Source organism: Staurois parvus, unplaced genomic scaffold (assembly GCF_062004578.1).
Source record: "Staurois parvus isolate SC_StPar_1 unplaced genomic scaffold, SC_StPar_1.0 ptg000827l, whole genome shotgun sequence".
In the NCBI taxonomy this organism is placed as follows: Eukaryota; Metazoa; Chordata; class Amphibia; order Anura; family Ranidae; genus Staurois; species Staurois parvus.
In genome coordinates this window covers 6,396,780-6,415,629 of record NW_028318623.1, presented here as the reverse complement: position 1 = coordinate 6,415,629, position 18,850 = coordinate 6,396,780, and the positions used below count along the sequence as shown (strand labels likewise).

Below are 18,850 nucleotides of genomic sequence, written 5' to 3'. Positions count from 1 at the left end.
TGGGGGATGAATTACTATGGGGGATGAATTACTATGGGGGATGAATTACTATATGGGGGATGAATTACTATATGGGGGATTAATTACTATGGGGGATGAATTACTATATGGGGGATGAATTACTATATGGGGGGTGAATTACTATGGGGGATAAATTACTATATGGGGGATGAATTACTATATAGGGGATGAATTACTATGGGGGATGAATTACTATATGGGGGATGAATTACTATGGGGGATGAATTACTATGGGGGATGTATTACTATATGGGGGATGAATTACTATGGGGGATGAATTACTATGGGGGATGAATTACTATATGGGGGATGAATTACTATGGGGGATGAATTACTATATGGGGGATGAATTACTATGGGGGATGAATTACTATATGGGGGATGAATTACTATGGGGGATGAATTACTATATGGGGGATGAATTACTATATGGGGGATGAATTAATATATGGGGGATGAATTATTATGGGGGATGAATTACTATGGGGGATGAATTACTATATGGGGGATGAATTACTATGGGGGATGAATTACTATATGGGGGATTAATTACTATGCTTACTATGGGGGAATATTACTATACTTACTATGGATGACACATACACATCATTCATCTACTCTTGGTCCGGCCCCCGGGTCCAATATATGAACCCATTGCGGCCCTCAAGTCAAAAAGTTTGCCCACCCCTGAGCTAGCTCCTTTATACTCTTTTGCTATTAATTTTATGAATTTATTTTATATATCTATAACAAGATGTGTCTTTTTCTCAGATGGCTCCGAATGCTCTACATGTAGTACAAACACTGCCATCATCTCAGGAGTTGCCTGTGCGGCGGTCCTCATTATTACTGTACTGCTCAGCATCTGCTTCCTCCTCTACAAGAAATGTGTCCGTCCCGTAGATGACATTCCAAGTATGTATGGAGACAAAGGTGAATGACGATTAAATCTATTTAAAGGAACAGAGTAGTGTATTTTTAGCCAGCATATATTTTGAATTGTAAATATTTGATGTAACTTTCGTATTTTAAAATTTATTTTTGCTGCTATGAGAAATTTGAAGATTAACCACTAGAGGGAACTCTGTATATGACTTATCTAAAGAACTAGACATAACGCAGTAGTAAACAGCAAAACAAAAAAAAAAATCCCCCAAAAATGTCCCCTGCAAAATAATAGCATAATGTGCCAGTATGAATTGCATACAAGTACCATGGCTTGAAAAAGTATTCATACCCCTTGAACTTTTCCACATTTTGTCATGTTACAACCAAAAATGTAAATGTATTTTATTGGGATTTTATGTGATGGATAAACACAAAGTGGCACATAATTGTAAAGTGGAAGGAAAATTATGGTTTTAAAATTTTTTTACAAATAAATATGTAAAAAGTGTGCCGTATATTTGTATTCAGCCTCCTTTACTCTGATACCCCTAACTAAAATCTAGTGTAACCAATTGCCTTCACAAGTCACCCAAGTAGTAAATAGAATCCATCTGTGTGTCATTTAATCACAGTATAAATACAGCTGTTCTGTGAAGCCCTCAGAGTTTTGTTAGAGAACATTAGTGAATAAACAGCATCATGAAGGCCAAGGAACACACCAGACAGGTCAGAGATAAAGTTGTGGAGAAGAGTAAAGCAGGGTTAGGTTATAAAAAAAATATCCCAAGCTTTGAACATCTCAAGGAGCACTGTTCAATCCATCATCCGAAAATGGAAGGAGCAGGGGTGGACTGACAACTCATGGGGCCCCCGGGCAATAGGGAATCATGGGGCCCCTGTGTCCTTGCCCAAACTCAAAAAAGCCTATGAAAAAGGTACCGGGGCATCTCATGGGGCCCCCTACTGACCTCGGGCCCTCGTTTCCAAATGGTCAGTCCGCCCCTGGGAAGGAGTATGGCACAACTGCAAACCTTCCAAGACATGGCCGTCACATAAACTGACAGGCCAGGCAAGGAAAGCATTAATCAGAGAAGCAGCCAAGAGGCCCATGGGAACTCTGGAGGAGTTGTCCATCTACACCTATAATTCTAAACTATACACAGAAACAGATTTAAAAAATAATTAACATACATTACATATGTATGTATAAACGTACATATGTAGATTTATTTACATCAGCTGACCTTTTATATATCTATTAAAAAAATCACTAAAAACATCATATTCTTCTTTTAACATATGTTTTGGAGAGTCGGGGAAAATCAAGTGTTTGTTTTGTAATATTGCACAGCACAGTATCACTAGTAGAGTTTGCTTCTAAATGTAAATCTAACAAAGTTTTTACTTTCAGTATATCTTGAGAAAGTTGGTCACATTTAACTGGACTTGTTACGTTGCGTAGCTTATCCAAGTCACTTCTTCAAATCCGAGTCAGAAAATACCCAGCATATACTGTACAGTATATCCATATAAATATCACCATCATCTCAATCCAATCACCATGGAATGTGTAGATGTTGTTATCGAAGAACAGGATGGGATGTGAAATTTGTGGAACCACCTTGTTCTAGTTATATATTCCCATTCTTGGTTTCGGGAAGTCTGCATAGGTGTCAATCCTTTGACTTACACAACTTAAAGGATACGTTCACCTTTCATAACATGTTACATGTTACACCCATTATTCAGGGTTTAACATGTTACAAATGGACCAGCCCTCACCTCCCCCCCCCCCATCCCCATTGTGACAGCTAGCGGGGGATCTTTTCCTCCCTGCTAGCTGTCACAGTTTTTAAAAAACTGCTGATCTGGTGCAATGCTTTACAGGCTCCAGAAACAAAAAATAATAAATGCACGTTTTTTGTACCTGCAAAAAAAGTGCTTTTCTTTCTGAAAAGGTGAACTTATCCTTTAACAACGTGACCCCCAAACCTATTCTAACACTTCTCATATATATGTCCAAATCAGCATTTTTCTTTACTAGATAATTACTAAGAATCCCCCCAAAAAATGATATATTTTCTGAAAAAAAAGACCCTGTAGAAAAAAATGATTGTTGTTGCAATTTTTTATATCATGATATTTGCATTTTTACAAATGCAATTGTTTTTGGAAAATATAATGACTTTTAGTGCACACAAACAAAATATAATACCCTATTATTTGGTAAAATATAATGATGTTATACCTAGCAAATAGATACCTAATATGTCACACTTAAAACTGGACACGCCCGTGGAATGGCGACAAACGAAAGCACTTAAAAATCTCCACAGGCAATGTGTTTAAAAACCTTTACAATTTGCCAGTTAGTAGTTATACAGGAGGTCTGGCACTAGAATTATTGTTCTCGCTCTGACATTTGAGTACGGTGTGGGGGCCCTGCTATTATTTTTTTCTTTATTTTCTTTAAATTTATTTTTTACACCATCTCTTTAATATTTTAATCAACTTTATTGCTATCACAAGGGATGAATAACATCCCATGTGATAGCTGGGGCAGTAAAACGTCCCCTATATGGAGAGATCTTGGGTCTACTAGACCCGAGGTCTCTCCTCTGCCTTCAAATGCAACTACTCAAACCGAGATCAGTTTTTATCAGATGTTTTCACAAGTCTGGAAACGACTTTTAAACAACAAACTAAAACTGGAAGGGTCAAAATCCTTATTGTTTGCTTCCATTCCTCCCTCATCTCTATAGCCAGTCGGTGGAACTGGAGAGCCCAGGAAAGTTGGGGAAGGTGGCGGAGGGTGGACCGCATTTAAAAGAGGTCTAACGGCTATTTAGCAGCTCATACTACTTTTACAATATTCAGTACAACCTGGCCATAGATGGACTGAAATTTGGGCGGTTCAACAGAGACCAGCCAAACTTAGATCCATCTATGGTTGTTCCGATAGGAGCCGACTTTGTTATCAGCTACTCTCGAACTGGACTGTTGGAAAATTTGAGTTGGATCAGTATATGCAGCCAATCAGCTACAGTACTGATCAGTGTATTTGGGCAGTGGAGGAGTCCCACTGTTAGAACATAATACCGCAGCAGAAAGGTATTCCTTTTTCCACCTTGAATGTGTTGATAGGAAAATCCTTTTTTTTTTTTATTTACTAGATATCTTCTGGCTGACCAAAAAATAAATCATCTATGTCCAGCCTAAAAGTGTGTAATGTTGTCAAAATGTTGGTGTATGATGTTAAAACAACATTATATGTGGAATTAAGGTTTTGAAGTTCCTCACCAGGGGCGGACTGACCTTTTGGAAACTCGGGCACTGCCCGAGGGCCCAGGGTCAGTAGGGGGCCCCATGAGATGCCCCTGGTACCTTTTTCATAGGCTTTTTTGAGTTTGGGCAAGGACACAGGGGCCCCATGATCCCCTATTGTCCGGGTGCCCCATGAGTTGTCAGTCCACCCCTGTTCCTCACTACTGTACAATGAAGGTTGTTCCATTTTGATGTAGTTGGCCCCTTTCATTTCTCTTGAAAACCAATTTTTGGCAAGGGGCATTTTGCTGAAACTTATTGGAACTGAGCAATTCCCACTTCAGCCATGTATATCAAAGGATTAAAAAATTTAATAAATAACTGCTTTTGAAGTAAGTCTCCTGGAAACAAAATCTTTCCACTCTGGGTTGGTGGAATAACTGTAAAAATAGTGGACATTTTGGACAGAGAAGACAACTGACTTCGAAAAATGGCATGAAAAAGGCCATCCAACTGTTAAATGTTGAACTGGAACAGACATCTTTGAACAGAGGTGGGGCCTTCAACATGTCTTCTACATATAATGCTGTTTTAAACTCTCTGCAATGGAATTTTGACAAAAATTGACACCATCAGCCATGTAAATTGTAGCATTGAAATATTTAGAAGAATTCCTGACAACAAGAATGGAATTATATAACTAGAACGAGGCAATTCCACAATTTTGATGCCTCCTTGGACAATAACATCTGTCTTTCCATGATGATGGTGCATTTTCCAGACACTCATTAGAACTGAAGAGGGGCTTGGATAAACTATAAAGCATCTTCTACATTACAGAACAGGTCCGCTTGAATGTGATTAAGTACTATTAGATAAATCATGACCTGGGGGACCTTTACAGACAATTTACTTTCAACCTGTTTATTCTCCATTTAGGATCACCCTATGAAAGAGAAGACCCCTGTGTCATATATGACAATGTGCTAGATCTGACACCAGCGAGGAACATTCATCCTTATTCGGTAAACTTTTGTCAATGTTAAATTATTATTATTATTATACAGGATTTATATAGCGCCAACAGTTTGCGCAGCGCTTTACAAAATGCAGGTAGACATTACAGTTACAATACAATTTGGTACAAGAGGAAACGGAAGGCCTTGCTCAATTGCTGACAAAGTGTATGTAAACCCTCACCATTACCTTCTCTTATTTGTTATATATTAAATATACAGAGCATTTCATTATATCTGTTTTATAAGTGCAAAATAAAAACCTAATGCCATGTCATATACCTAGACGGCCATAGTTTGAATATTGGCCAGTTCAGCAGAGACTGGCCGCGTTTTGAACCATCTTTGGGCAGGCTGACTATACCCAAGTCAATCCATTTATCAACTTGGGTACAACCAGCATGTCGGAATTTTACAGGTGATTATTGCTAAGAGCTAAAGCTGCTAGTAGTAATCATTGAGTTCTCCCAGCAGGGACAGCTCCCGAAGCCCCCCTGCTGGGAGAACACATAGCTTCTGGGATGGGGGAATCCAACGATTTTCTGCAGGAAAGAGCATTGCGTCTTGCATGGCAGACTTCCTGTGGTAGCTCAAGGAATCCTCCTAGTTGCTTGTGCTACAGAGCAATTATCCTCTATGCTCTGGAAATGAAGGAAATTAATGGGATTTCATTATATTATACTGTATAATAATAATATCCAAAACTACAAATACAAATCCTGTAATACTTTCAGCAGTCCTTTGCGTGATGATGGCACATGCCACGTAGACTCCATCCTATGTGTTTTGTCATATGGTGCCTCTGATGACCTCACCAAATGACGAAACGCATAGAGTGGAGTCTATGTGGCATGTGATGTCATCAAGCAAAGCACAGCAGCGACCTACACCTAACACTTAAGATCTTTTGAAGGTGTTGAAATAAACTGTGGGTGGTAGGTTGTAGCCATTGGTTTAGGTGTTTATGAATCAAAGTAACATAGTTACATAGTTAGTCTGGCTGAAAAAAGACAAAAGTCCATCCAGTTCAATCATAAAAAAAATAAAAAAAAAAAGTTATAATCCTATACCCACAGTTGATCCAGAAGAAGGCAAAAAAACCCAGCAAAGCATGATCCAATTTGCTCCTGCAGGGGTAAAAATTCCTTCCTGATCCCCCGAGAGGCAATCGGATATTCCCTGGATCAACTTTACCTATAAATGTTAGTATCCAGTTATATTCTGTGTATCCAAGAAAGATTCCAGGCCTTTTTTTAAAGCAATCCACTGAGCTGGCCAGAACCAACTCTTGAGGGAGTCTATTCCACATTTTCACAGCTCTCACTGTGAGGAAACCTTTCCATGTTTGGAGATTAAATTTATTTTCCTCCAGACATAAAGAGTGCCCCCTTGTCCTCTGTGATGACCTCAGGGTGAATAACTACACTGAGTTCACTATATGAACCACTGATGTATTATACATGGAGATCATATCCCCCTTATGTATTATACATGGTGATCATATCCCCCCTTATGTATTATACATGGAGATCATATCCCCCCTTATGTATTATACATGGAGATCATATCCCCCCTTATGTATTATACATGATGATCATATCCCCCTTATGTATTATACATGGAGATCATATCCCCCCTTATGTTTTATACATGGAGATCATATCCCCCCTTATGTATTATACATGGAGATCATATCCCCCCTGAGCTGGCCAGAACCAACTCTTGAGGGAGTCTATTCCACATTTTCACAGCTCTTACTGTGAAGAAACCTTCCGTATTTGGAGATTGCATTTCTTTCCCTCCAGACATAGTTCAGACTGTTTTAAATTGCCTTAAATTGATCATGTACAGTACATGGTAGCATGTGAGCTCTGTAAAGCAATCTCTAACCTGATAGGATGACTGAATGTTGTTTTTTTTTTTTTTCTTTTAAACATTGTAGGCTCAGAGGTCAAAAGAGGAACCTGCATACATGGTAAGGCCTTACATTTAGTGTGAACTGATTAAAACAAGACTGAATATCATTATACTAGACAACATTGTTTTCATTCTCCCCTATGAGGCTGCAGAACCCCTGACCCTCCCTCTGGACAGAGTTGAGTGGCCCTGTGCTGATCACATGCACCCTCCCAAGAAAAAAAAAAAACTCTCTAGCAATACACACTAAACTGAGTATGTGCAGCTTTCACTCAGAAATATTTCAGCTTTTGATTAAACCATCCAAGGGATTCTTCTCGGGGGAACAGGGACATTTTTTGCTTTTGAGTTCCCAACTCCGTCCTCTTCCCATGAGCCCATTAATTGGACAATGTAATGTCCTGAGCAGGATGGGGCATTGCCAGGAGCTGGTATAGGGAGATCTCACCACATGGGATAAAGGAAGCCTGCGGGTGTGCCATCCCCTTGCCATTAAAAATTATAATATGCTTTACACAGTACACCGGTTTTGAAGGGAACACCCCGAAAGTTTGTCCTGAAAATGTAATTGTAAAGCTAGGCTCAAACCTTTCCAATGTCGGGAATAGGCACAAAGTCACATGCTGACCCAACTCGGCAAAGTGCTGCCATTTAGCAGACATGGGGCAGTGCCATTAATTTGTAATGGAACCCCCATTTATCTGCAGACGTGTGCCAAACAATAAAGTGTAACAGCACCATGAGGTTCAGTGTGGCGCCTTTATGTAGAAATCAAAGACATTTTTTTTGCATTTCTGGCACATAAGGCAGCCAATTGAAATGAATGGGTTGCCCCATGCTTGGTCACGCTTGTATCTGTGAACCAAGACTTAGACTCCACTTACATGACACCAAAGTCGCGTGATTTCCAGTGCGGCTTTGGAGCGTGACTTTGATGTGACGTTTTCAAAGTCGCTGCATCTTTTAAGTGTTACTAAATCCACAACAGTAAAATCAGTCTGTATATTCAGTAAAGCAAGCTTGTTATACTCACTGTGGAACCCAAGGGGTTAATCCTCTGCATTGTGTAAAAAGGCTGTTTGATCCTGTCTTCTCTGATCCTCCCATTCTTCTACTGTCCCCAATCCATCTGCTGATGGGACAGAGCCTTGGGGGCAAGCTGCACATACTCAGTTTAGTGTGTATTGCTAGAGAGTTTGTTTCTTTTTTCTTGAGAGGGTGCATGTGATCAGCACAAGGCCAATCAGCGCTGTCCAGACAAGTCAGGGGTTCTGCAGCCTCATAGGGAAGAATGAAAACTCCTCCTACAAGATTTAACATGTGCTTTGCTGGATACTGATAGAAGTCACAAGACTGCTATATACCGCTGAAAAGAAAAGGTTTTTAGCAGTTTATATTTACTAAAATAATTGCATTTCCATGTTGTGTGTACTGTGGGAGCCCAGATATAGTGAATGCAGGGTCCGGGGAGACCAGATATCGTGAATGCAGGGTCTGGGGAGACCAGATATAGTGAATGCAGGGTCCGGGGAGACCAGATATCATGAATGCAGGGTCTGGGGAGACCGGATATAGTGAATGCAGGGTCCAGGGAGACCGGATATAGTGAATGCAGGGTCCGGGGAGACCAGATATAGTGAATGCAGGGTCCGGGGAAACCAGATATAGTGAATGCAGGGTCCGGGGAGACCAGAAATAGTGAATGCAAGGTCCGGGGAGAGCGGATATAGTGAATGCAGGGTCCGAGGAGACCAGATATATTGAATGCAGGGTCCGGGGAGACCAGATATATTGAATGCAGGGTCTGGGGAGACCGGATATAGTGAATGCAGGGTCCAGGGAGACCAGATATATTGAATGCAGGGTCCGGGGAGACCGGATATAGTGAATGCAGGGTCCGGGGAGACCGGATATAGTGAATGCAGGGTCCGGGGAAACCAGATATAGTGAATGCAGGGTCCGGGGAGACCAGATATAGTGAATGCAGGGTCCGGGGAGACCAGATATCGTGAATGCAGGGTCTGGGGAGACCGGATATAGTGAATGCAGGGTCCAGGGAGACCAGATATAGTGAATGCAGGGTCCTGGGAGACCAGATATAGTGAATGCAGGGTCCGGGGAAACCAGATATAGTGAATGCAGGGTCCGAGGAGACCGGATATATTGAATGCAGGGTCCGGGGAGACCGGATATAGTGAATGCAGGGTCTGGGGAGACCAGATATAGTAAATGCAGGGTCCGGGGAGACCAGATATGTTGAATGCAGGGTCCTGGGTTTAGTAACAATTTAAGTGACGCTGATTTGAATGGATGCTATTGAAAAGAATGGGCTGCAATTTGTCATGCAACTTTGTCCAAAGTCGCATGACAAGTCGAACAAGTGTGAATGGTGCCATTTAAAAAAGCATTGCAGAGACAGTACTCAGCTGTTTTGATGCACATGCACTAATATGGTTTCAATCACTGAGGCTGTGGATAAGGGGGTACCACCAGTCCTTCTGTATGGGGCCCAAGTCAGCAGGGGGGTGGTGGGGGGGGGGTGTCAATCACTGAAATTGATCCCCTGTATGGCTCTGGAACAGCTGAAAGCTGGCTTCTTCTCCTCTCCCTCCTGCTGGCTTTCAGCTGCTGCAGAGTTATACAGGGGGCTAAATTCCAGTAATTGACCCCCTTACCACACCCATCACCCTCCCTGTGTACAATACGTTTTCCCCCTGCTGCCCAAGCCCCCCTGTGTGCCCGCACCCCCGCAGTGCTGCCGGCTTCCCTCCTCTCCTTCTCACCGGCAGCTGCAAGCACACAATAAGATCCTTAAGGATGGAAAGTGGGGGAAGGTTCTGGTAACTATGTCACATTTACCAGCCCCTTCCTTTCCTGAATAAACACAATGAGTGATCAGTACTGATCGCTCAATGTGTTCATTCATAACTGAAGCATAGTAAACTGTGCGTTTGTTTGGGGAGGGGAGCCCTGTCAGGTTGGCTGTATGGGGCCCCTTGGTTTCTGACAGCAGCCCTGTCAATCACCCTAAAGTGGACTTTCACCCAAAAAAGTAAAGACACCATCCTTCTCTTCCTACGACTCGGGCTATTAAGTAAAGGCATTTTTTGTGGGGAAGCATGATGTAAGTGATGTACCACTTTTACATTTTTAAGGGCACCTTCAAAGTTGCTTTGGTCTCTGAAGAGTGATCCATGTTTAGATCACTCTTCAGGGGGCATTTGGGCATTTGACAGGGATGAGAAGATGTTGTTTCGCCCCTTGAACCCCGCATTAGCACGGTGCAACTGCTTACAATTCAAAATACTGATCATTTTTTAATGTTATTTGGCATTGGGGAAGTTTTCTTTTTCTATACCGTATATACATTCAGATATTTTTGTTCTCTTACAGGTTCTTCAGTATGCATCAGAAAGCCCTTACAATGAACTAAACAGATGAAATCTCCTGATTTGCTTGACTGCTGATGTTTACATAACTAAAATACAGGACTGTTTCTTGTCCTGGGGTAGGAAGCAAGGGGAAATCCCCCCAATAAAAACACAGACAGCAATAAAAACTCGACATTTCTGAAACCTATATTCTCTATAAAATATTCTGGAAAAAGCTTTGGTTGGCGTTAGGGCTCATTCTCACTGCACAGCGCATAATGCATAGCATATACCACGTGTCCGCTGATGTGCACTGCTATGCATTCTGTTTACGCATTCCAGTGCTTGATTGTTTTTCTTTTTTCTTGTTGTTGTTCAACTGTTACAACTGATACAGGGTTTGAGGTGTGAAGTGCATGCCTTGGGGCTGATCTGAGGTCTGATATTTATGCCTTGGGGCTGATCTGAGGTCTGGTGTTCATGCATTGGGGCTGATCTGAGGTCTGGTGTTCATGCATTGGGGCTGATCTGAGGTCTGGTGTTAAAGCCTTGGGGCTGATCTGAGGTCTGGTGTGCATGCACTGGGGCTGATCTGAGGTCTGGTGTTCAAGCCTTGGGGCTGATCTGAGGTCTGGTGTTCATGCCTTGGGGCTGATCTGAGGTCTGGTGTTCAAGCATTGGGGCTGATCTGAGGTCTGGTGTTCATGCATTGGGGCTGATCTGAGGTCTGGTGTTCATGCACTGGGGCTGATCTGAGGTCTGGTGTTCCTGCCTTGGGGCTGATCTGAGGTCTGGTGTTCAAGCCTTGGGGCTGATCTGAGGTCTGGTGTTCATGCACTGGGGCTGATCTGAGGTCTGGTGTTCAAGCCTTGGGGCTGATCTGAGGTCCGATGTTCATGCACTGGGGCTGATCTGAGGTCTGGTGTTCAAGCACTGGGGCTGATCTGAGGTCTGATGTTCATGCATTGGGGCTGATCTGAGGTCTGGTGTTCAAGCACTGGGGCTGATCTGAGGTCTGGTGTTCATGCACTGGGGCTGACCTGAGGTCTGGTGTTCATGCACTGGGGCTGATCTGAGGTCTGGTGTTCATGCATTGGGGCTGACCTGAGGTCTGGTGTTCATGCGTTGGGGCTGACCTGAGGTCTGGTGTTCATGTCTTGGGGCTGATCTGAGGTCCGGTGTTCATGCGTTGGGGCTGACCTGAGGTCCGGTGTTCATGCGTTGGGGCTGATCTGAGGTCCGGTGTTCATGCGTTGGGGCTGACCTGAGGTCCGGTGTTCATGCGTTGGGGCTGATCTGAGGTCCGGTGTTCATGCGTTGGGGCTGATCTGAGGTCCGGTGTTCATGCGTTGGGGCTGATCTGAGGTCTGGTGTTCATGCGTTGGGGCTGACCTGAGGTCTGGTGTTCATGCGTTGGGGCTGATCTGAGGTCTGGTGTTCATGCATTGGGGCTGACCTGAGGTCTGGTGTTCATGCGTTGGGGCTGATCTGAGGTCTGGTGTTCATGCATTGGGGCTGACTTGAGGTCTGGTGTTCATGCACTGGGGCTGATCTGAGGTCTGGTGTTCCTGCCTTGGGGCTGATCTGAGGTCTGGTGTTCAAGCCTTGGGGCTGATCTGAGGTCTGGTGTGCATGCACTGGGGCTGATCTGAGGTCTGGTGTTCATGCCTTGGGGATGATCTGAGGTCTGGTGTTCAAGCCTTGGGGCTGATCTGAGGTCTGGTGTTCATGCCTTGGGGCTGATCTGAGGTCCGGTGTTCATGCACTGGGGATGATCTGAGGTCTGGTGTTCAAGCCTTGGGGCTGATCTGAGGTCTGATGTTCATGCATTGGGGCTGATCTGAGGTCTGGTGTTCAAGCACTGGGGCTGATCTGAGGTCTGATGTTCATGCATTGGGGCTGATCTGAGGTCTGGTGTTCAAGCACTGGGGCTGATCTGAGGTCTGGTGTTCATGCACTGGGGCTGACCTGAGGTCTGGTGTTCATGCACTGGGGCTGATCTGAGGTCTGGTGTTCATGCATTGGGGCTGATCTGAGGTCTGGTGTTCATGCATTGGGGCTGACCTGAGGTCTGGTGTTCATGCGTTGGGGCTGATCTGAGGTCTGGTGTGCATGCATTGGGGCTGACCTGAGGTCTGGTGTTCATGCGTTGGGGCTGACCTGAGGTCTGGTGTTCATGCCTTGGGGCTGATCTGAGGTCCGGTGTTCATGCGTTGGGGCTGACCTGAGGTCTGGTGTTCAAGCACTGGGGCTGATCTGAGGTCTGATGTTCATGCGTTGGGGCTGACCTGAGGTCCGGTGTTCATGCGTTGGGGCTGATCTGAGGTCTGGTGTTCATGCGTTGGGGCTGACCTGAGGTCCGGTGTTCATGCGTTGGGGCTGATCTGAGGTCCGGTGTTCATGCGTTGGGGCTGATCTGAGGTCCGGTGTTCATGCGTTGGGGCTGATCTGAGGTCCGGTGTTCATGCGTTGGGGCTGACCTGAGGTCCGGTGTTCATGCGTTGGGGCTGATCTGAGGTCTGGTGTTCATGCATTGGGGCTGACTTGAGGTCCGGTGTTTATGCGTTGGGGCTGATCTGAGGTCTGGTGTTCATGCATTGGGGCTGATCTGAGGTCTGGTGTTCATGCATTGGGGCTGATCTGAGGTCTGGTGTTCATGATTTGGGGCTGATCTGAGGCCTGGTGTTCATGCATTGGGGCTGATCTGAGGTCTGATGTTCATGCATTGGGGCTGATCTGAGGCCTGGTGTTCATGCATTGGGGCTGATCTGAGGTCTGATGTTCATGCATTGGGGTTGATCTGAGGTCTGGTGTTCCTGCATTGGGGCTGATCTGAGGTCTGGTGTTCAAGCCTTGGGGCTGATCTGAGGTCTGGTGTTCAAGCCTTGGGGCTGATCTGAGGTCTGGTGTTCATGCATTGGGGCTGATCTGAGGTTTGATATTCACGTATATGGGCTGATCTGAGGTCTCATGTTTATGCATTGGGCTGATGTTCAGGCATTATCAAACTCATTATCACAGAAGCCATCTATCACTTGTAAACATGACACTTAGGGGTCCACTAAAAAAAAATAGCTGTGTGAACACCTCAACATTCGCACAGCCATCACGAGTAATCACCCTAATATGTCTAACACATGTATTTCTTATTATTGTTGGCTCCATCTAGTGGCCATAATGTGACATTCTCCTGATTGTGGTATTTTAGAAAAATAGCACATTATGACCACTAGATGGAGCACATAATCATAGGAAATATGTATATTAGAAATGGTACAGGGATTATTCCAGGTAGCTGTCCGAATGCTAAGGCATTCAAACAGCGAAATTTTGATAAATTTAATAAACAGAAACCTTGATGTGGAAAAGGTTGCCAACCTCTACTAAATAGTACCCGTTAATGCATTATAAAAAGGCAGCAAGGCAGGCTCTATTGGCTTTATACATGAATACAGACTCCTTGCCTTCTTTCACAGCTGTTGGCTACCTCATCGCTCAGAGAAGCAGCCCAGAGAGGTTCACCAGTCAAGGTTGCCCTCAGAAAGCTCCAAGGATTGCACCCTGTTATACGTATTCTCTATAGATATTCGATTGCAGCGGTCGCCAACCTTTCGGACCTCACGGACCACTACATTCATCATTTTAAATCCCGCGGACCACTATTGTGAATTTTTTTAAAAAGATAAATACATTTGTAAAATAATGATCAGAGAACGTCCATTTTATTAATATGAAATGCACCTATTTCATATAACAAAACTATAAATGCGTATTTAATCATAAGGAAAGCTTTAAAGGTTGTTTAATTGTAACAAAATGATTAAAGTTAGTTTAATTATTACAAAATAACTGAAGCTTATTTAACCGTTTCAATACCGGTCAATTTTACACCTTCCTGCCCAGGCCAGTTTTCAGGTTTCAGCGCTCTCACACTTTGAATGACAATTGCGCGGTCATACAACATTGTACCCAAACTAAAATTTTATAATTTTCTTCACACAACTAGAGCTTTCTTTTGGTGGTATTTAATCATCGCTGGGGTTTTTATTTTTTGCTAAATTAACAAAAAAAAACGAAAATTTTGAAAAATAAACACGTTTTTCTTTGTTTCTGTTATAAAAGTTTGCAAATAAATAATTGTTCTTCATAAATTTAGGCCGAGATGTATTCTGCTACATGTCTTTGGTGAAAATAACCCAAATTAGGATGTATTGTTTAGTCTGTAGGAAAGTTATAGAGTTCACAAACTATGGGATATATCTGATTATTGATCAATCCTGAAGTACTGACAGCCAATCTAATTTCTTGAGGTCCAAGAATGTCAGAACAGTACAGATATCCCCAAATGACCCCTTTTTGCAGAGTAGACAGTCCGACGTACTTCATAACAGGCATGGCAAGTTTTTTGAAGTTGTATTTTTTGCAAGACGGAGACCTGTTTTTATTGCAAGCCGAGACCGGTACCGATAATACTGAAGCGTACGGCTCGGCAACGGTTGCCTCATACAACTTGGGACTTCTCTGACATTCCGCTGCACCTCTCTTGTTTCCCCCTCTCTAGTACAGTTAGTGCAATATAAATCCAAAAATTCTCATTCAGAATATAAGAATTTCTTAGAATATTATTTTAGTTTTTTTTATTAATAAAACATAAAAAATGCAAATAGTGTCCAGATTTTTTTGCGGACCACCATTTCCTCGCAGACCACAGTGGTCCACAGACCATCGGTTGACGACCGCTGTTCTATTGTACATTTATAATTCTCCACTATCTATGCAATGTCCATTCCAGGAGCTGTGAAACAGGGATGGAACAACACTACTACACTGACTGTGAACTTTGTCCTTGTGTAGATGAAACAGCCATTTAAGCGAATCATTACCTGTCTATAAAATGGAACACAACCTTATTTTTGTTTTAATAAAATTTTAAAAAAGTTTCTATGCTATACCTGTATCCAGGGGTGGACTGACAACTCATGGGGCCCCCGGGCAAGAGGGGATCATGGGGCCCCTGTGTCCTTGCCCAAACTTAAAAAAGCCTATGAAAAAGGTACCAGGGGCATCTCATGGGGCCCCCTACTTACCCCGGGCCCTCGGGTACTGCCCGAGTTCCCAAATGGTCAGTCCACCCCTGCCTGTATCTCTACCTGCTAGAACCCAACTAGAGACATTTGAATATTTGCTTCTCTGTAGTAGCTAAAGGCATTCAAACAGGAAAAAAAGGTAATTTCCAATGCAAGCTTTAATTATTTTTCACTCCCATGACTTGTTCAAGGCAGGAAAGTATCTACAGCCTTCAAAGCAGAGACTAACATACTTCCAAGGATGACTTTTTACACCTTAATTGATCAGATTACAGCAATCAAATAAATATTTTTTTAAATTTTATGACTATGTATCCATTTTTTTTTCTGTATAAAGCTTTTGCTCCTCTGGATTGGAATAGAGCCATCATATCATGTGAGCAACCTATAACTTGCAACACAATAGTCTTTGGTTTGAGTACAGATTTACAAACAGTTCTACACCCCCCCCCCCCCCCCCCGTCGGAGATGCTTGGCAATCACTCGGTGTCCGCGAGTAATCACCGGCTGGGACCCACGGCCGCGAATGGTGGCGCAAATAGGTGCCCCCTACCTGGAGATGCAAAATTACGTATATATACTCGGGATTTTGCATACCCCTGCCGCCCTGTAGCAGTATTTCTGCTATAGGGCGGTCGGGAAGCGGTTAATAGATATAGCCTGGAAGCAGTTTGCTGTACAGAACAGACTGGGGAGCAACCAAACAATTATGTGGTGTGAAGCAGCAAGAATTGGGACTGATTTTTAAGGTCTGCTGTTGCAGAAATTGTGGTGGTCCGGGGTTTGAAGGTGCAGAAACCAGGATGTTTCGACGTACGAAGGTTTTTCACAAAAGTCATTGGACACAATCAACATTGCAAGAAAATTTTCAAGTTCTACACTTTTGATTTATTGACTACCGAGACACTGGACTTTATGTTTTTTGTTAGTTTGTTTATATGATTATCACTGATAAGGGGAGGTTTTGGTGTTTTAATATAGGTGGTAATTTGTTGAAAGAGGGAAGATTCTTTTTTGGAATAATTCATTCTTTTTTGGAATAATATATTTGGTTTTAAAACTTTCAGGGGTTGAAAGTTTCTTCTAATTAGGAATTAGAGTGGGTTAAGGTTTTTTTTGGTTTGGTTTGATATCATATTCACATTGTATTTATATTACCCAAGGAGGCCTATCATATCTGTACATGGATAAGAATGTGCCAGCTTCATACGTTTTGCAAGGGTGATGATTTCATGCATCATCAATGCAGGTTGTCTAGTCAAGGTGTGGTAGGAAAGGCAAAGAAAACCAAAAACCCCTTCGATAAAATACCATAAAGTAAAGCCCTTTTTTTTTTCTTTTTTTTTTATGATATCATTTCAAGGCAATTACAGGTCTAAAATAGCAAGGGATTTCCTGCTCATATAGGACAAGGGCAAGGAACTCTCATCTTTATGGCACCAAGTGCACCGATCATACAGCCTGCTACTGATTACAGCACATCTCAAACATGTCCGGACATTGTAGGGACTTTTTCCATTACCCTCCCTACATTATACTGGGATGAGTATTAGAATCAGACTTTTGTGGCAGCAGCTCTCCAGAATAGGACGTCTAGATAAAGGAAACCCGAGTTTAGTGAACTATGTTGGCTGATATTGCCAAACTCTCTACAAATTCTAGTACCAGGCTAGTCATGGTGATCTAATGGCTTCAATACTTTTAAGAGTCCCAGATCGAACATTTTGATTAAAAGTTCTGACTTTACTGGCTCTGAACTTGTTGCAGGCTATAAAGGGCATTAACCCCTTCCTGCCTAGCCATGGAATCCCTTTTAGTGGGTCTAAATGCTTGGGGGCTAGGATGGACTTCTTGATCACATGAATGGCTGTCAAAGTGGTCATCTACCTGGAGCATATTTCACTAGATTTCTATCATAAGAAGAGATCAAGAGCTATCTAAGACAGCTCAGTCACTGTGCTGCAAGCATGCTGTGAATGCACTCTCAGTACGGAAACCTCAGCCATACATGGACGCATCTGTGCAGCATGTAGGTATCAAAGCCCACACTCATTTGCCATCACACATTACAAGGGTGCACAGAGGATCAGCAGGATAACCAGGCTACTACCCTCTTTCCGAAGGAGGTCAGAAAGGGAAGTATTTCTCTTTGCACAGCTTTCCTTTATATTCACTAAATGTAATACTACAATATTTCCACTAGATGTCACTGCAAAAACACAATTATATATACAGTGTATTTTTTATATATATATATATATATATATATATTATATTGCCAAAAGTATTGGGCCGCCTGTCTTTACACGCACATGAACTTTAATGGCATCCCAGTCTTATGCGGGCCACCATAGATGGGACAAAAAATGTCCAAAAATCGGCCCGAAAAAAAAAATCGGCCAATTTTCGGATTGTTAGTGCGATAATCGGTCGGGCGTTTTTCGTGATTTTTGCCCTTTTGGATTATCGGTCCTGCTGGAAAATAATCGGACAAATTTGTCGTTCTGCTGATTTTCGCGGCAATGATGGACAAATCGGCCGATCTTTTTACCGATTTTAAAAAAATGCTCATGAGCAGTGACATGACAGAACAAGGAAAAGAAGAAAAGGAAAAAAATAGAATATGAATAATAAGAAGAAATAGAATATGAATAAAAAGAAGAAATAGAATATAAAGAAGAAGAAGAAGAAGAAATAGAATATGAAGAAGAAGAAAAAAAATAATTTCAGTCCGATAATATATTTGACATTTAAAAGTATAGCAACATTGTATCTATTTGTATCCGAATACAAACATCTGTATCCGAAATGGATACAAATAGATACAATGTTGCAACTTTTTCTTCATATTCTATTTCTTCTTCTTCTTCATATTCTATTTCTTCTACTTCTTCTTCTTCTGCATATTCTATTTCTTCTTTTTATTCATATTCTATTTCTTTTTTTATTCATATTCTATTTCTTCTTCTTATTCTTCATATTCTATTTCTTCCTCTTCTGCATATTCTATTTCTTCTTTTTATTCATATTCTATTTCTTCTTTTTATTCATATTCTATTTCTTCTTCTTCTTCATATTCTATTTCTTCTTCTACTGCATATTCTGTTTCTTCTTCTTCTTCAATTTCCTTTTTTTCTTCTGCATATTCTATTTCTTCTTTTTATTCATATTCTATTTCTTCTTCTTATTCATATTCTATTACTTCATTTTCTTATTCAAATTCTATTTCTTCTTTAAATGTCAAATATAATAGCGGAGCTCTCTGCAGGGACACCGCTATTATATT

General features: G+C 42.2%; 1 protein-coding gene across 2 annotated transcripts in view; it reads left to right on the top strand.

The window, feature by feature from the left end:
* LOC149443883 (cell adhesion molecule CEACAM15-like) overlaps positions 1 to 11,187 on the top strand; it is a 33,291-nt gene extending 22,104 nt beyond the window's left edge. Inside the window, exons 4-7 of one of the 2 annotated variants that reach the window (XM_089655210.1) lie at positions 793 to 936; positions 5,113 to 5,198; positions 7,132 to 7,164; positions 10,500 to 11,187. In XM_089655210.1, the coding sequence (XP_089511336.1) occupies positions 793 to 936; positions 5,113 to 5,198; positions 7,132 to 7,164; positions 10,500 to 10,547 (311 nt within the window). In that variant the 3' untranslated portion in view covers positions 10,548 to 11,187. Of the gene's footprint in view, positions 1 to 792; positions 955 to 5,112; positions 5,199 to 7,131; positions 7,165 to 10,499 lie in introns of both variants that reach the window. The other variant, XM_089655209.1, reaches the window with a different exon arrangement.
* The last annotated feature ends 7,663 nt before the right edge of the window (positions 11,188 to 18,850 follow it).